This window comes from Eumetopias jubatus, unplaced genomic scaffold (assembly GCF_037043125.1).
Source record: "Eumetopias jubatus isolate StellerSeaLion01/CBP00866 unplaced genomic scaffold, mEumJub1_p1.0 scaffold_2, whole genome shotgun sequence".
Classification (NCBI taxonomy): Eukaryota; Metazoa; Chordata; class Mammalia; order Carnivora; family Otariidae; genus Eumetopias; species Eumetopias jubatus.
In genome coordinates, this window is record NW_028274808.1 from 103,593,711 (window position 1) to 103,613,519 (window position 19,809).

General features: G+C 38.7%; 1 protein-coding gene across 1 annotated transcript; it reads left to right on the top strand.

Annotated features, from left to right (window-relative positions):
* Nucleotides 1-2,903: 2,903 nt before the first annotated feature.
* On the top strand, nucleotides 2,904-11,040 carry MAD2L1 (mitotic arrest deficient 2 like 1). Its single transcript, XM_028102276.2, has 5 exons — nucleotides 2,904-3,066; nucleotides 3,984-4,130; nucleotides 7,338-7,458; nucleotides 8,678-8,781; nucleotides 9,482-11,040. Exons 1-5 carry the CDS (start codon nucleotides 2,994-2,996, stop codon nucleotides 9,652-9,654), a joined length of 618 nt encoding a protein of 205 aa, XP_027958077.1. The 5' UTR covers nucleotides 2,904-2,993; the 3' UTR covers nucleotides 9,655-11,040.
* Nucleotides 11,041-19,809: the final 8,769 nt, after the last annotated feature.

Here is a 19,809-nt window from a genome sequence, read left to right on the forward strand (position 1 = left end):
AATCTACATATAGCAAAACACCCAAGTGATTCTTTCGTACTCTCAAGTTTGAGGACCACCACTCGAGACTGTCCTATATACAATGCATTCTACAACCACTACTGAATTTACACTTGAAAAAAATACCCCTTTAATTATGTCAGTTCCAAGAGCCTAGAAATCCCTGGTACGTCCAACTTATTTCAGATGGATATTCAAAGCTCCCAAAATGTGTCCTCACCTCATCCATCCAACCTGCTCTCCAATTTGAAAATGTCTTGGGTTCTTCCATGAAATTTTCCTAGGTAAATATTCAAATGATCATTCATTCAACAAATATTGTTGGACTAGCCACTGTCATCATGGATCCTCCAGGGTGACAGGGAAGATATAACACAAATCATTACATAATTATTACAATGTCATTGTTTTCATTGTTAAGAATGAAAACAATGCTCTGAAATAGTGCTCTGAGATGCTATGAGAATGCATAGGGAAGGATTTTATAATCCGAGAGGTCAAAGAAAATTTCTAGAATACAGTTACATTTAAGTAAAAAAAAAAAGTATAAATATAATTAGCAATTTGAATGGATAGAAATTTCTAGGCAGAAAAAAGCACATTACGAAAAGCCCTGAGGTGGAAAAATGACTAAAGGAACGGGCAGATTAGGAAAGTAATCTGAAAGGCAGCCGAAGAGTTAGGCAGAAGCCAGATAAGGCCAAATTATGAGTTCTTCCTAACATACCCATGGACTTCAATTTTTCTTTTTTTTCAAGTATGCATATTTATTTATTTATTTATTAAGATTTTTATTTATTTGACAGCAAGAGATAGCGAGAGCAGGAACACAAGCAGGAGGAGCAGGAGAGGGAGAAGCAGGCCCCCTGCTGAGCAGGGAGCCCAATGCGGGGCTCAATCCCAGGACCCTGGGACCATGACCTGAGCCAAAGGCAGATGCTAAATGACTGAGCAACCCAGGCGCCCCTCAAGTATGCATATTTAAACAAAACTAGATTGCAAATTCCTCAAAAAGTACAGACTTGGTCTTCTAAATGTAATTATCTCTTACATCTCACAGAGCACAAAAAAAGTATTTAATACTTTTTCTATATATGGAAAACATCTATTTTGCCAGCCTTTTAAGCTCTAGAATCTCCAAAATTATACGAACAATTATTTGTATCTTCAGGTAATTTCAGAACTATATTACCATGAAACTGAAGGAAATCTTTCCTGAAGTGCACTGTACTGACATAAAGTTCCTTAGAAAGAGAAACAATTTTTATTTGTCGTAAGGTTGGGCATCATGCTCTACCAGCGTGATGCCAGAATCCTAAGTTCCTGGTGGACGGAGTGAAAAGATGGTGATTCAAACACACATACACACAGGTACAAGAGACTAAAGGATGTAAGGAAAATATTTTAGGGTTACTCAGCCTATTACCTATGTTTTACTCTTCAAACTGATCAAAATCTGATATATAACACTGTCATAAACAGCATTCTAAGATGGCCACAAAATCCATGGCCTCTAAGGAGCACATCTTATATAACCTCCTCTGCCTGAGTGTGGCCAGAACCTGTGAATATAATGGGATATCACTTCCCGGATTAAATTCATCAAAGAGGAAAATTATCTGACTAGGTCTAACCTAATCAGATGAATCCTTAAAAGGGATCTCCATGAAGTCTGAGAAACTGGAAGTATGAGAAGGCCTATGGAAGAACTACCTGGCAAAGGCACAAAATTTGCCTCTGGCCAACAACTAGCAAAACCACCTCAGTCCAAGAAACAAGGATATCAATTCTGCCAACAACCAAGGGGCTTGGAAGAGAACCCCAGATCTTCGATGAGATTCCACTTGCAGACACCTTTATTTCAACCCTGGGAGACTCTTAAGCAGAGCATCCGGCTGTATCATACCAACTCCTGATCTACACGACTAAGATAATAAATGGGTGTCATTTTAAACCATTAATTTGTGGTAATTTGTTAATAGAAAAATAAAACACTAAGGCATTTCTCATATAATTAAATAGTATATCTGGTACATAGTTTTTGAGACTCCATTTTACAAATAATTTTTCTAGCTGTTTTAAGAATAAAATTGTTTCGCAATTGACATGAACAGTAATCGTGCCCTTTAGTACTTCTCATCCTAACAGGAAGTCAATGAGTTTGTGAGTCAAAATTCCCTGAAAAGTTCTTCAGTGTACGTGGGCCTTTTTTACGAAGGAGATCTTATTCCTGACCGGCGTCTGTGGGTGCAGCGTACGCGCGGGGTAGACCAAGCCTAAAAGTTCGACTGCAAGTCCCTGCCGCTCCAGACTGCCTCACAGCGGAACTGGGTGGAAATAGGCTGAGCCCAGGACAAACACAAACACAGGACAAAATAGGCTGCGGCTCGTCCCTTTAACCCTAACCCAATTCCTCAAGAAAAGCCGCGATTCCATAGAGTAATCAGGCTCTCTAAAGCTGTGGCTTGGCTACCGCGCACGCGGTTTCTTTACTGACTCCCAAAGCATCTAGGAAAAGTTTCAATCGCTAGTTTCAATCTAGGGATCACTGGCGCCACTTAAGATGCACCTGGCGGACAGTTCGTATCACCTTGAGAACAGCTCTGAAACTGACAAATTGTGCTCCTTGGTCGCTCACTCCGCACGCCTATGGAGCGGCCATTAAAACCAGGCTTTGGCGTCTCTTTCCCTCAGGCCGGTCTACGCCACAACTGCACGCGCCCAGCTGGGACCCTCCGGAGCTTGACGACCCGGAACTGCGCGACCACGCCTACCCACTGCGCCTGCGCGAGAGGCCAGCTCCGGAAAGCTCGGAGAGGACCTGCAGGCCCCGCCGCGTGGGGCGGGCCCTAGAGGCTCGTCGCGCCTGCGCGGAGGGCCCGACGGCGCGCTGCGTCATTACTTTTGAAACGAGTGGCGGGGAACTGCTGTGGGAGTCTCTGCTGTCGCTCTCTGCCGGGTGGAAGCGCACTCCTTCGTCTGTAGGACTGGCCATGGCGCTGCAGCTCTCCCGGGAGCAAGGCATCACCCTGCGCGGGAGCGCCGAAATCGTGGCCGAGTTCTTCTGTAAGTCCTCCTCGCGCAGGCCGGAGGGCGGGGAGAACTGAGGTCAGGCAGTCCGGTAGGCCCGTGGCTCAGCCACGGAGGCGGGGGAAGCGGTGGGGGGTGGAGGGGAGGCCGAGAGGCCTAGAATTAAGCTCTCTCTGCCCCAGCCTCCTGCCCGGCGGGAGAATCTAGGAAGAAGCGGATGCAGACGCCGCCCCCGGACTCGTTGCTAACGGTGGAGCTGGAGGCCTACGTGCCGCTGAGGCCTGCCGCGCGATGTAGCACCTCCACCTGCAGCGTTGCTTTAAACTGCAGATCCTACGCACTTTCCACCCTCCGCGACTTAAGGCGGAGTAGGACCGGGATGGGGGCCACGTATATTTTTAACAACCCCTCGGCCACTCTTTGATTCTGGTATTTTGGTATATTGGCGGTGATGGACTAGATTTAGGAAACGACGTTCTGGACCAGGACAGTTGTACCTTCTGATAGAATCTGGCAGGATTTGTGAGGAGAAAAGGAGGAAAAAGTGGGAAAGGCTTGCTGAGAGCATTGGAGGGAACAGTTAATCAGTTGCTAACTCATATGCAAAAGGCTATTTTGACACTCTCTCACCACATATTCTGGAATTGGGACTTGGATTACAGTGAGTTGTAGTACTACTTTGACAGTAAATTAATGCAGTTTGGCGTTTTTCTTTCTTTTTTTTTTTTTGCCAAAGAAATGCAGGTATCGTGTTCTCTCTTATTTAGAAGCAAGGTTTTAAGAATGTTTAATGCCACTTTTTACCTACTCTGCTTTCAGCAAAACACCCACAAATACGTTAAGTCATTTACAGTTTTATACCATTAATGAAATGTAGCCACATCTAAATATGTTTTATTTTCCAGAGTTACAAAATGATAATGACTTTTCTTTAACATTCCTTTTGTTTTCAGCATTTGGCATCAACAGCATTTTATATCAGCGTGGCATATATCCATCTGAAACCTTTACTAGAGTGCAGAAATATGGACTCACCTTGCTTGTAACAACTGATCCTGAGCTCATAAAATACCTAAATAATGTGGTGGAACAGCTGAAAGGTATTTAATTGTTGCAAACCATTTTGAGTTTTGCAGGCCTTGTAGAACCCATATTTTCTGGCATCTTGGTGGTCATTTTTCAGCTCTTTACAAAAAGGTATAAAACACTACAACCTCAAATATAGTGATTCTTTTTTTTTTTAAAGATTTTATTTATTTGACAGAGAGAGACACAGCGAGAGCAGGAACACAAGCAGGGGGAGTGGGAGAGGGAGAAGCAGGCTTCCCGCTGAGCAGGGAGCCCGATGTGGGGCTCCATCCCAGGACCCTGGGATCATGACCTGAGCCGAAGGCAGACGCTTAACGACTGAGCCACCCAGGCACCCCAAATATAGTGATTCTTAATTGGAAGGAAGCAAATAGTATGTAAATTCAAAGAAAGTCCACCCTTCCCATACTGCAGTTTGAGTGGGTTGAATATTTTGATATTAGGAATCTGATAAGGCTTCACAAAACTCTCCATCAACTTCCTTAGAAATGATTTTTGTAGTTCATGTAGCCAGATGGAACAGGTTGGAATTTTCCGTACTTATGATGGTATTCATTATTGGAGAAAAATCCACTATATATTTTTAACATATATTTTCTGTAACTGCCTAGAGTTTAAAGCCATCATTACTTTAAGATAAAGGAAAATAAAATTGGATACAACCTGGAAACTCAAAGAAAAGAACTACAAAGTAATAGAGCACCCAATAGTTTTCTTATTTTTTTTATATATTTCTATTTGTCTTTTTTAAAATCCTGCCCTTAATCAGTAAGCCTTTTCTATCTGAATGCTCAGTTTTTCTTTAGCTCAAGAAATTACTGTATTGAATCAATACTTGTTCTCCATCTATTCCTTCCCCCCCCCATATTTTTCTCTACTTAGGATTCTCACTTCTAATTTTTCTGTTGTAGGATGTTTCTCCCTAGCTCCCCATTTGATCTTCCAAAACTAGTTCCAAAACACACTAGTCATCTTTTTTTTTTTAATTCATGAGTCATATATATTTCTTTGTATCAAGTAGCTTCATTTTTAAAATTAGATTAATTGGGTTTTTTATTATCTTCAGGGCTAAATCACCCATAGTCATTCATAGGGCTGTACTCAGATTATTTAGCTTGAAACCTGTAAGCAACTAAGAATCTGTGTCATCTGAATTTGATGGAGAAGCAAGCCCCACCTAAGCTACTGGTTTTTGGGTTATCTCTTTTAAGACTACACTGAGGATATTTCACCTCGGATGTATGCAGACCTTCCTATTTAATTTCTCCCTTTTATTTTAGTTCAAATGGAGGAATTGCTCTTCTTAGAGACAAATTGTTCATTCTGAATCCCCGTTCCTCTAGCCTTCCTAAGGATTTTAGCCTAGTTCTTCTCTGGTACTTTTGATTTCTTTGTTTTGAGTTATTTTCATTGGTTTCATCTCTCTTCAGTTTTAAAAGAAAAAAATATCCACCCACTCCAAATCCTTAAGTTACTACCCAATTTCTTCCTCTTCAGAGCTAAATTGAGAACAAGTTGATATATGTCAAGAAAAAGTTGATACATATGACAGCCCGTGTCCAGCAAGTGGCCATTTTTGTACTGCCTGCAAACTAAGAATGTTTTCAGATTTTTAAAGGGCTGTTTTTTAAAGACTATGCAACAGAGTTCCTAGGTGGCCCAAAGCCCTAAATATTACAAAATTGTTTTGTCTCTTAAAAAAAAAAACAAAACAAACTACAGATTCCTGAGTATACTATCCCAATTTCCAAGATTAATTCAGGGCTCGTCCTGAGGCCCTCTTCTCACTCTATTCTCTCTCTAGGACGGTCTCTGACATGTACATAGCTTCACTAACAACCTTGGTGTAGTTGACTCACAGATGTACATCCAACCCAATTCTCCTAATTGTGCTCATATATTTAGTGGCTCCCTTGATATCTTCGTGTGGCTCTCCCAGTGATACTTGAAAGCTAAACTTAAGGCGCTCATGGCTGGCTCAGTCAATGGAGCATGCAACTCTTGATCTCGGGATTTTAAGTTCCAGCCCCATGTTGGGTGTGGAGATTACTTAAAAATCTTAAAATTTAAGCATCATCTCCCATTTGCATTCTTTTTTCAGTGAATGGATCAACCATCCAACTGGTGATATAAACTAGGAAGTTGGGAGCTATCTCAGTCTTTCCTCTTCTTTACTCATAAGTAATCAATAAATCTTAACAGTTTTAACCATGAAATCTCTTGAAACTATCTACTGATCCATCTCTACCAGCTTATCCTTCTGTAAGCCTTTTTTTTTTTTTAATTTATTTATTGAGAGAGAATGGTAGAGAGAGAGCATGAAAGGGAAGAAGTTCAGAGGGAGAAGCAGACTCCCTGCTGAGCAGGGAGCCCGATGCGGGACTCCATCCCGGGACTCCAGGATCATGACCCGAGCCGAAGGTAGTCGCTTAACCAACTGAGCCACCCAGGCGCCCCTACATTACCTCTTGCTTGAATTGCTAATTAGTGTCTCTAGATCACCTCTTTACCTCTACTCTACTTTCCACATCCCAGCCAGAAGGATAGTTCTGAAATACAAATTTAATTACATCACACCATACTTCAAATACCATAATGACTTCCCTGGTTCTTGAAGTGTAACTTCTTTAATTTGGCCCACATAGCCTTGCATGGTCTGACCCTTATGTATCCTGAACAAACTGACCTTGTTCATTCTCCCCCTTTTTTTTTTTACTGCAGTTGTATTACCCTTCTTTCAGATGGAACAGATGTTATTCCCTTTTCAATATTTAAGACCTGTACCCTTTTCTGTATCATTTTGCATATTTAATGGTATTTATTTGTAGAACTGAAGTCAAGTGAGAACTCCCTGAATCCAATTTTCCTATATTATGCTCTCATTGCATCACATACTGCACCTTCATAGCGTTTATCACAATTATAATCTTACATTTATTGGTGCAGTGATTAGATTAATGGCCATCTCCTGCATCTTACCTTGGATTAGGGTATACTTCATGTTTTCTACTCTGTCTTCAGCACTCAGTACTATATCTGGTACAAATACTGAGAATTTGAAAACAGGAGCTATGTTATTGTGGGGCAGGTTTTCAGTACAGGTTGGCAGAGTTCCAAAATACTAGCGGTAGGAATTTGCTGAGGATAGAAAGTGAGACCTGGGAAGAGAGTTGTTTTGTAATGCAGTGAAACAAAAGATTCTTTGTTATATATTGCAGATTGGTTATACAAGTGTTCAGTTCAGAAACTGGTGGTTGTCATCTCAAATATTGAAAGTGGTGAGGTCCTTGAAAGATGGCAATTTGATATTGAGTGTGACAAGACTGCAAAAGATGACAGGTAAGTATGAAGTAAATTGCTTCCATTTTTACAGATTTTTTCCAAAGCTGTTTTCTTTTACTAAATGAGTTCTAATTATATTGAACTAGTTTCATATAAGGTAGTTTGTTTCTAAGTATGTTAGATTTGATCTTTAATCTCCTGTGGAGAAGGATTGGGCTCACAAACTGTGTTCACGAAAGAATTTTGCCTATCACGGACTTTTAACATAATTGCGTTTAGGCTAAATCCATAAATTTCAAACTTTAGTATTTATGATGCTATATGTAAAGCTACACATGGTGTCCATCCTCGGTGGGCCATTTCATGAATCGTTGAAAGGTACTTTTAACCATGAAGTATTATCCTAGACTTTCTCCCAGCTTACTGTTCAGCTCTACTGTATTTCATTTAATGCTACAAACTTCCTTAGACACTCCCTTTTTTTTTTTAAGATTTTATTTATTTATTTAATAGAACACGCGAGAGAGGGAACATAAACAGGGAGTGGGAGGGGGAGAAGCAGGCTTCCCTCCAAGCAGGGAGCCCAAATGCGGGGCTCGATCCCAGGATCCTGGAATCATCTGAGCCAAAGGCAGTCGCTTAGCCAACTGAGCCACCCAGGCGCCCCTCCTTAGACACTTAGTAAACTGAAGTTTTTAGATTCTCTGGGTGGGAGATGCCCATCATTATATGCTAATTTCTAGCATTGTCCTAGGCATGCTTACCTGTAAACTCTGAACTATCTCTCATAATGAAATGGAGTTTGTTCCTGAAGCCTTTGGTCTGTTTTAGAAAATGTTTAATTATAAAAATAACGCCATACACGATTAACATCCTATTTGAGGCAATAGGAAATTAGACATTTAGGCATTACTAAAAATGCCAAAATGATTATACTGATTAAATATTTTAGTTACTGCTTGTTATCTTTATTTTAAGACATGCTGAAGCTTTCCTGACTTGAAGTACTTGGCAGGTTTTCTAGTCATCTGTTATTTAATGACCTGATACTAAGATCAACCCTAAAAAATGATTGGAAGGATAAATGAAATAATAGAGATACATATTGTGCCTACTAAGTTTCTGAAGGATATATATTTATTTTCATTTAAAAAAAAAACTCCTTTTGACTGCATTACTTATTTGATTTCGGAAGCATTTAATCAGATAAATAATCTTACCTGTGTTTCAAATAACTTGTTAAAACTTAAAATGAATTAATTGATTTCTTTGATAGTGCACCCAGAGAAAAGTCTCAGAAAGCTATCCAAGATGAAATCCGTTCAGTGATCAGACAGATCACAGCTACGGTGACATTTCTGCCACTATTGGAAGTTTCTTGTAAGTATGATAGAACTTCACACTGGTTAAATTTGTTGTGGAAAAGACTAAGCTACCACTTGAAGAATTAACACGTTCATTAAAATTTTTCTTAATTATCAATGTCTTGTTACATGAATGAGAAAACTGTTATAAAGCTAAAGTAATGGTATTTGCATTTTATTTACAAGTGCTGAAAAGGAAAGGAATGAAAGCATTCTACAGTACTCACTCTTGAATGTGATGTAATTTCTTTCATTTTTATTTTCTACACACTTCTATGTATGTAATAAAGACTTACAGCTATAATTGTGTCTTTTCTTAGTTACTCCTTCATTCATCAGATATATCCTAAATACCTACTACATGCCAGATGTTGTTCTGGGCACTGGGATACAGCTGTCACAGAACCAAGGTGTTATCTTTTTATGGCTTAGATTCATGCTGTCTCATGATTAATTTTATATTTTCTGCAAATATTTTTAGTGGTTTTTCTCTTTAAAGAAAAAAAACTTGAGTTTTTCATAAAGTAAAAGGAGTACAGTATTTTCTGTACTAAAATTTCCATTGAGGAAAAGCAATTAGCTAATATAATTGATTAGAGACCAAGGTAAACTAGCTTTTCTGACACTATAGACAGTTCAAATGTGAAAGACACAGGAAGGGTGGTTGTACTTTTGAAAAAAATAATTGTACTTTAATGATCTTATCCCCAATTTAGGTTCATTTGATCTACTGATATATACAGACAAAGATTTGGTTGTACCTGAAAAATGGGAAGAGTCAGGACCACAGTTTATTACCAATTCTGAGGAAGTCCGTCTTCGTTCGTTTACTACTACGATCCACAAAGTAAATAGCATGGTGGCCTACAAAATTCCTGTCAATGACTGAGGATAAGATAAGGACAGTGATGTACTTATAACTCTCAGATGTGGTTTTCCTAAAACCAATTCAACTATAGTTGATACATTTTGTTTCACTGGTTAATTTTTAGATGGGGAAAACTTAACATTATACTTCTGTTGAACGGTGCATAATTGTTCCATTTTTTGATACCTGTATGACTTTATACAGGGTTGGTATAAAGTATTGCACATTGTTCAAAAGGGAACTAGCAGATTACATCAGCATTGTTATGTCAATTCCTTTAAAGGTGGTAACTCTAGATGGAAAACTTGCTATAAAGCTAAATGCCTTCTTAAACCTTTTGGTCAAGTACCTTGACTCAGAATATAGGTAGGGAGATATTTAAATATAAAATGCAGCAAAAGAAGTCCGAATATTCAGATTCTTTGTTCAGATGCCGAAATTATCTAATGATAATCTGTAAGTAATGAAATACTGCTCCTAGTAGGTCCTTTGGCCATTTATTTCATTTGTATATTTTCCGCATTGAAAGCATTTCCAATTGTTTGATCTTAATTTATATAACTTGAACCTACAAAGCTATGTATATTGCCACTGTTTAAATTCCTGTGATACAGAACTCTTAAAAAATTTTTTTATGTTTTATAAAATCAAGCTTTAAATGATGATGTAATAAAGTTAAACATGTATGTTTTAATTTGTCTGAACATATTTTTATATTGGTGTGGTATTAACACAGTTAAACAGTAGGATGGATTCAGTATAGCAAATCATATCTTGTACCTACCAGGGCCTAAGAATACAAACTTGAGTAAGTCTGGAGGTACTTCAATTTAATGGACAAGCTTTGATTATACCCCTTTAACCTTATAACTGTGGACTTAAAATAAGCATCATTCTTTGTATAAAATAATACATGTCATTTGGACTTAATTGATTTTAGCATATGTTGGACTGTAGAACTTTTCTATACTCCTAACCTTATTGCCAGCCTAGTTTTCCTTATTTTGCCAAGGTCAGTTGAAGGCAGACTTCTAAAAAGTCTCTTCTAATCTCTGTTCTAAATCTTATCTCATTTTGTAATAATTAAGTGCTTAGTATCAGACACTGTTCTAAGCTCTTTATATGTATTAACTCATTAATCTTCACTATAAAGTAAAAACACATAGCCTGTATCCATTCCTTCAAAAATTACGACGTGAACACCTGTTAATGTGCCAAGTACTGGGATGAATGAAACAGGGTCCTGGCCTTTCTGAAGTTGGAGATATGAAGGAGAGGAAAATACATGGCAAGCTTCCAAGAAGTAACTATACAGCTTTATCACATATGTATTTGTCTTTGTTATTTCACCTGAATAATCTGATCTGTTTGATCCTGTTGCCTGCTTGTTAAGAATAAAGGGCAATTCTCTCACTACAAAACAAGTACAGGTGCCTATATTTGATGATGGGTGTAGTGAATGCTGTTGTGAAAGTCCATTCCCTTGAGAGTTGAAGCTATCTAATTTTAGAGATCCACCCACAACTCTTTTGCCTGAATAAGAAAAGCAGTTATGCAGAAATGGAAATGATTTTGAATTAGGTATGGTCAAGAGTCTGGTTTTCCAACATGAGATATAGTACAAAGTGGACACTAGTAAGATTAAAACATTTGAATTCTTGGCTGTTAATAACTTTCATAACATGAAACATTAGGTTGAGAAAGAAAGCAGAAATGGAAGTTCAGTAAAAATAATGGAGAGAGTTGAAAATTCTGGAACTACTTTTGGGACAAAAGTTTGAAATTCTTTTTAGAAAGCAGCAACTGCTTTAGGAAACACAATGCCTCTGCCAAATAGCTGGAGCCACAAAAGCTCACTGGTAGCAGCTTTCTTAATATATCATTGATAATACTTAAATTTCTGTCATTTGTGTTTTTATTTACCAAATTAAATGACCCTAATATCACTTTTAATTTGTGATTTTTAACATTGCTGACTCCCCCTTTATAGATTATGAATCATTTAAGAAATGCATATATCAGAGTTGAGTAGGAGCCAAGCTATGAGCTTTATTGGTAAAGCTCAGTTGGAAAAGCTTTGGCCTATAGCTCCAACTAAACTTGTCTTGCCTGCTTTCCTATACCTTGAAGCTCACCTTAGGAGGGAGATATTTAAACCAACAGGTGCAAGAATTGTGAATGCTGAGCTCTGGGCGTTATATGTAAGTAATGAATCAGTAAATTCTCCTGAAACCAATATTACAGTATATGTTAAGTAGAATTTAAATAAAGATTTGGAAGGAAAAAATAAACCATGCATGACTTCCATACCATGTTAAACAGAGAAGCCAAGATTCCAAGAGAGTCTGATAGGCCTGGCCTGGACTCTGACTCAGTTTTGCTTACCGTAGGTAGAGGAATGAAAACATGTTCCGATTGGGCCTGTCAAGGTCTGAAATAGAGCCCCAGAAGGGACTGAACCACATCTGCTCTTCAGGATTTTTCTCCCAGTGTCATCAATTGGACAGAGAAGTCAAGCCTTGATGGGAATTTTACACAGAGGTATAATGATCTCATGTTTTAGTTGGCTTTTGCTTCATAGCAAACAACCATAGGATAACTATAAGCATTTTTTTTTTCCCTGTAAGTCTGTGGATTATCTGGGGTGCTTGTTTTATTCTCATGCAAATCTGCAGATCGCATGTTTCATTCTACATTGAAGGGGCAATGGCTAGCCAGGACTTCTAAAGCTTAGCTTCCAAACTTTCACACTGACATTTTTGCCCACATTCCACTGATTGGGCCAAGTCTCGTGGCTGAGCCAAACATCAGTGGGGCAGGGAAGTATACTCCTCCCGTGGAGTTCGGGTGGGTATGTGAAAATGTGATGAAAGTAATATCACTATTATTAGGAAAGATCAGAATAGCCATAATGCTGCATTGTAACTCATATTTTCCACCAGATGTCACTAATGCTGCAATATTCAAATTGAGGTGAACTTTTGACTTTAAAGACTGTAATATTCAGCTTTTCTTATTGGAAATGAACATTGGGATTTCTGGCTACAAAAATATAAAGACATCCAAGGAAGAAAACACAGCATCTGTAATTTGGCTAAGCCCTTCACATGAATTACTGCATTTAATTCTCATGCTTTAGTGCACAAGTAGAATTGTGGAATCAGCGGGCATGCAAACTGCACTACATTTTTTGGAGTTTAGATGGTCTCTTCTGTCCATAACCAAGGAAGCTCATCTGGCTCCTCAGCAAGCACATCAAAAGGAGTGTTTCTTCACCTGTTTCCTAATGGCTCTTAACCTTTGACATTCTCTTAGCAATTGAGTGTCCAGAACAAACTGGTTTTCATTTACTGCGCTTTACAAAACTCCACGTCTCTTTGGGTGCATTTGTATTTACACTTTCCTCAGATGACTTCCTGTAACTTATCCATACTGTGCAAAGAATAAATCAAGTGTGCATTTGTGAGCAGTTGTGAAACACTACCCACCAGTCAAAAGAATTGTGTTAGGGAATTAATTTTTGGCTAAAGTTGTAAATAATTTCTTATTCTTTTTTTAATTAAGTATGTGAAATTAGATTTTAAGTTATTTTGTTCAGTGTAACCGTGATAAAAATTTGTGTTGGAATAACCATGGAATAGAAATGCTGCTAAATTTCAGATTTTATTAGCTACATCTTCTAAGAACAGATCTTTAAAGATCTTTCCGTTGTTCATGAACATGGCTTTGAAAGCCAGCAGTATTAACTGATGCTTATTAAAAAAAATCTAGTTGGGAAAGCTACTTAATCTTCATTAGAGTTGACAATCCTGTTCCAATCTGGCAAAAACACTGTAGCCTTAGCAACAAAACTATTAGAAAAGGCCTAGAGAGAAAAATGTCAAGAGTTGACCCTCTGATTACACAAGTCAGTTTATGTTACCATTTCACCTATTTTTGTGCTCTTACCATTTGATCTATTTTTATACTAGAGAAACATAATTTCATTTATTTGTATAAAGTCCATTTTCATCTGCGTTTATCTGCACCATTTTGCTATGCAAGTTTGTTTGCACAAAGGAACACATCAGATCAAAACCTTTATTGTTTTGGCATTTTATCTGTGCTAAAAAAGGCCTCTGAATATAAGCACGACCACTCCTGCTCCACTTCCATGCAAGGGAAAGATCTCAAGCCTCTTTAAAAACTATCTAGATATGGACATGCCCAGTGGATACCTAGACATGGATCTGAATTTCTTTCTGAATGGCAGTCTCACTCACTCACATGCATTTCCTTTAATCCTCACAACAACCCTAGGAGAGTTATTGTTGCCATTTTACACACGCAAAACCTGAGATTCAGGGAGGCTAGGTAATTTGCCCAACTTCAAACATCCAGAATCTGTCCCCAGGCCTGACCCCAAGGCCAATATTCTTTCTAGTATATCTCACTGCTTCTCAGAGACTAGGGAACAAAGGAGGGTGCCCCTGCTCCAGTGTGCACAGACTCAGCCAAAAAGACTAGACTGCTACATGACTCTAACCCCAAGTTGGGGAAGGAGAACTCAACAATATTTGAGTATCAAGTTGCGTTAATTTTTTTAAAAAACACTTTTTTATAACAAGCGATCATTAAATGTTTATATACAAACAGTATTTCGCTGTATGATAGCCGCATGCATTTTCTTCCATCAACATTTTCTTCTCTCATTCTTTCACTTGTTTTTGTAACTACAAGCTGTGTTGGAATTTGAACCAGCTTGAGAAATAGAGGAGACAGAAGGTGATTGAGATGTATGTAATCATCCAAATCATGGGGTTCCCTAGCAAAGCTGGGTAGAGTGAGGCTTAGATCTCAAGCAGAAACAGGGTTTGCTACTACACCTCCAGAAATGAGCCGGGGAATGGCCAGGCAACTGCAGGCGTCCTCACTCAAGCCCACTCCAACATGGGAGCAAGAAGTCCTGCGTCCTGAACGCCAAGGGCACAATAAGAAAGCACTTGACTCGAACTCCTATAAGTCTTAGAAAGGTCTTTTCTATGTTGCTTGGGATGGTGTGAGAGAGAAAGTGGAGAGAGGGGCCCAAAATCTCTGTCCAACACCACCTTCTGTCATCAGGATTGGAGTGGAAACCTGGAGAGTGGAGTAGCGTGCATCCCTCTCATTGGATATTTGCCAGCTTTTTAAGCTTTTTAGTGTATTACACTGTGCGTTCCACGGGCGTCGTATGAGTTGCTTTAGGTAGCATGCTCACGGGCATTTTTTTTTAATTTTAATAACTATGTATGTATTTTAATCTGTATTTAGAAAAACGTATAACACATTTTAACACATTACCATGAGCGAAGATTCTAAAGTCCACTCTGAATATTTAAAGAAAAACATATCAGTATTTTGTATGGATGATGCAAATGTAGACAAGGCAAGAAGGCCGCGCATACATGATGGAAGTTCTGAGAAACAATGTTGTAGCCCATTGTGCTCCAACCTCAGAAGGGAGCCAGGGCAGCAGTCCCCTTAGCGGAGCCGCGCGTGCGCATGCTACTGCTGTGCTCACACACTCCTGAACTCGGCCCCCACAGAGTCCTGGAACTGCTGCAGGGCATTTTGCTTTCTGCCCACAAAAGACTCCGGCCCCATGAGTCAGGCAGAACTCCATGCAGCACCCGAAGCTGAAAGTTCACTCTCCGTTCTATTTCTTATCACTAATTATGTCCAGTTATGTTGTCCAAAGTGGCTCACTGGACTTTTATGAAATGAACACAGAGACTGTGTCCACATGAAAATGTCCCAAATTTAAACAATAGGAAACTCTTTGTTTATGACTCCACTTCCCCCCAAACTAAATCCCCTCGCAAATAAAAGCCCATAGAAATTAAATTCCAAATGCCTTCATTCTCAATCATATACAGTTGACTCAGTGTCAGCCAGAGGCTTTTACTCAGAGCCTGGGTTCTGGTAGCTGTAGCGTGTCCTGGGATTTCACAGGAATGGGCGCAGCTTCTTCAGCCTCTTCGAACCTCTAATAGTTCTAGTCTCCAAGGGGTCAGCAGTCACAAAAGAAACTGCATCTCCCCTATAGAAGTTGTCACAAACAAAACTGTGGTCCCCCAATTAAGTGAATAGGTAATGGCGTGGCAAGTAACCTAGTGCTCCCTCTATTGGAGACAGCAAGGACCTGGGAACTGTTGGGTTTCAGTCCCACAGCAAGCCAGCCAGTGGCACCTGCCTTGAGTCCACAGCCCGTGAGTCCCTATTCACTGAGCACACAGCGCCCAGCAACCGTTGTGCTTCCACATGTTTAATATGTGTGTGTATTTCTTTGTGTTTGTTGTTGTTACTGTTTTGTTTTGGTAACTCGTGTGTGGTTATCTACCATATATATTGCCTACTTTCTCTCAGAGAGTGACTTTTCTTTTTTTTTTTTCCTTTTTATTAACATACAGCATATTATTTGTTTCAGGGGTACAGGTCTGTGATTCATCAGTCTTCCACAATTCACAGTGCTCACCATAGCACATCCCCTCCCCAGTGTCTATCACCCAGCCACCCCATCCCTCCCACCCCCCCACCACTCCAGCAACCCTCAGTTTGTTTCCTGAGATTAAGAGTCTCTTACGGTTTGTCTCCCTCTGGTTTCATCTTGTTTCATTTTTCTCTCCCTTCCCCTATGACCCTTTGCCTTGTTTCTCAAATTTGGAGAGTGACCTTTGAGACATTATTGCCTTCTTCGAAAATTTGGATACTCTGGTTTCATTTCCTTGTGTCTCGTGTCCCATGCTTTTGGCACTTTGGTGCAAGATTGTGGTCTAGAGAAAACGTCTACTCCCAAACTCCTCCGAGTGTGTTCTCTCCAGAACAGTGGAGTGAAGCACATTCTTGTCTGTCAGTGCGTGAGGAATGGGGTAATGAACATCACCCTCCTCCCTTAGCACTATGTTTAACTTACTAATATACCACATCTTATTCATTCTGATAGTAGTAATTGTTATCACTCTTCCATAGACTTTTCATTCCTACCTAGGCAGGTTGAGTTGGACCTGGCTAGGAAGTAGTTGACCAGAACCAAGATTCTAAGAAAATAAAATACCATGATCAGAGTAAGAGCTAATGAGTCAGGATTACTCTTTGTCAAGAAGTAACAGAAGGATAACAAATTTTAGCAAGACTTTAAGAAGATTCTAGATATCACAGATGAAAGTAGTCAAAAGTTAGTATTCCAAAGAGTGGCACCATTTGAAAAGACAGAACACAAGCACAAACAAACAAAAAAGATTCCAAGACACTTAAATTAAGGGCAGAAACTTTTCTGTTCTCTCTTACTCCTTCCTGTCTCAGTAGGATCTGACCACTGGTGTAAGGAGAGAGACTGCAGCTGGGAAGGAAGTGATGCCAAGAGCTGCAGCTGCAAAAAGTCGGGTTTTTTTTTCTTTTAACTTTTATAGTGTAAAATTAATACATACACACATTTTAAAAAATCAAGCAGTACAGAGTGGTACCAAATGAGAAGTAAATTCCCTGCCTGAACTTGTTCCGTGACTCCTCATTTCCAGCTCCATATTTTTAAATATTTTCTGTTCTGCTGGTGGTTATCACAATACCTCTGAAACCTATGCTAATACTTTCATTTCTTGTTTTATCAACTTGAAATAGCATCTATTGAAAGATGAGAAACTTATTTCTTTTATCCATCTGCTTCTACTTTTTCCAGTCACATTATTTTGGTTTTTCTGGTTATTATCATTTTAAAGAGTATGCTTATATCTGTATTTTGTTACATCAATTTTAGACAGTATATCTTGATTTTGTGCTATATAAATAGGTGAAAAAAATCTGTGACATTATCTCTTCCACGTCTCTGCTGCCTTAATATTCAGACTTCCATTTTTTTATATTATCAATGTTAGTCAGATTCTCTTTTACAGTTGTTGTTTTCCATGTTTTGTTTATACGTTGATTCTACAAATTAAAATAGCATTTCCATTATTCCAATGATTAAATTACTCCTTACCGAAGGACCAAATAGCTCTAACTTACTGAGAAAAAAAGGGTAATCTTATGTCATTAAAACTGAAAGATGAATGTACCAAGTGTCAAAGTCAAGTGGGATTCCTTAAACTCAATCTTCAAGACTTTCTAGTACATTTAATTTGGTCGATGGTACCTTTAATTTCCAAAAAATCTCTGTTTCTTTGTTCTTATTTCATAGCCACCCATTCTTTGGCTTCTTTACTCTGAAGATGTTAGTTGGTTTTGTTTTCTTAATCAGTTTTTTTTCCTCTTTTACTTGTTTTCTTTAGGATTCGACTGTTATAATATCTGTTCCACTTGGACCTTCTCATTTTTGTTTATCACTTACTCTAAATTTTCTGGGGTTTTTTTCCCCATATAGGTGAGTGATGAAAAAGGTTGACCAGTATTGGTAGCGTGATTTGCCACTGCGGTATTAGACCTCTTTCTTGAATGAAAAGATGGATGGCAGGGTCTGTGTACATATAAGCTAGTAGTACTATTTTAGGGTACATTTAGGTATTTTGTTTACCATGTATTTTTTGAAAATTGACTTTTTAAAATATTGCATTAAAATTAAAATATCATATCTTATTTACTTAGTTTTTTGGTGCACCTCAAATTTTGTGTGCCTGGTTTCACTTAGTGTAGTATCTATTTGGGCCAAGGGCCTGAAAGGTTAAATGTAATTTCCAGATATGGTCAATAGAGGGCAGCAAAGGGTAGTGGAGTGAGCACTCACAGCCAAGGCCTGGGCATCCCTTTTTTCCCCTCTCTTTATAGAGATAAAAATCAATCAGTGGTAGTAGAAAGTCCAGAGTGCCAGAATCAGGAGAGAAATTACTCATAGGGATACTGACCCAGAATGGGGATCAGCTGAGAAGGCACAATTCACAGCCTGGTATCTCTCATAGAGATGTGAACCACTAGACATCAGGAGGGGAATCATTAGACTTTCCCAGTCCTGACTCCTCCTACTCCCCACCTGTCTAAAACCTCAGATCTGGCTCCGTAAAGTAACAGGAGTCTCCTGTCCATCTTGGGAGCTGATGCAAATTTCCTGAGAGTTAGGACATGGTACCAGCAGTGGCTAAGTGTTCCTCAACCAGCCATTTCAGGGAGGAGAGACTGAGTGGGATATGGGCACCATAGGCAAACACTGACAGTTGATGAAAACACTCACATATGTGTCAGTTAAATAATTTGGGAGCCAACCTAAATGGGATGTGGCTTAAAATATATTTTCTTTCCTCCCTCAGGAGGAAAACATTATTTAGGTGAGGAAAAACTATATGACTTTGAAATTAGACAAACTTGACTCTGCAGATTATTTGGTATGTGGTTCTCAGTTACTTAACTACTGAGCTTTGGTTTCTCCATCTATAAAATGGAAATAATGATTCTTACCTCACAAATCTGCTGCAAGGAAATGAGATGATGTCCATAAACTGCCTGGCAAAGAACTTGGCAATCTGAAGTTACTCAATTGGCATTACTACCTGTTCTCTCTCCCTGTCTTTGGTCATGGGAGAATACCCATTATATTGTTGCTATTTTTGAATAAAAAGTCTCATTGTCTCCTATAAGCATAACTAAATTATTTGAAGGATTAATCTGTTAGGTACCATACTAATATTTCTGCAGTATGATCTCATTTAATTCTCATAACAACCCTATGAAGCAGATCCTTTTATCATCATTTTGATTTTACAGATGAGGACATTGAGGCTTTACCCAGTGTCATGTAAGTAGTAAATCATAAGGAAGGATTAAAACTAGGTAATTGGATTCCAGAGCTCATGCTCTTGACACTACATAATGTTCTCCAATATACACATTTAATCAAAGATTTAAAATTTTAAGGGACTAAATCAAAGAAGAAATTAAAAAATACATGAGACAAATGAAAATGAAAACACAATGGCCCAGAAACTTTGGAATCCAGCAAAAGCTGTTCTATGAGGGAAGTTTATAGCAATCCAGGCCTACCTCAAGAAGCAAGAAAAATATCGATGAAACAACCTAACCTTACACCCACACAAGCTAGAAAAAGAACAAACAAAACCCAAAACCTAAAGAAGGAAGAAAATAATAAAGATTAGAGCAGAAATAAATGAAATAGAAACTAAAAAAACCCAATAGAGCAGATCAATGAAACCAGGAGCTGGTTATTTGAAAAGATCA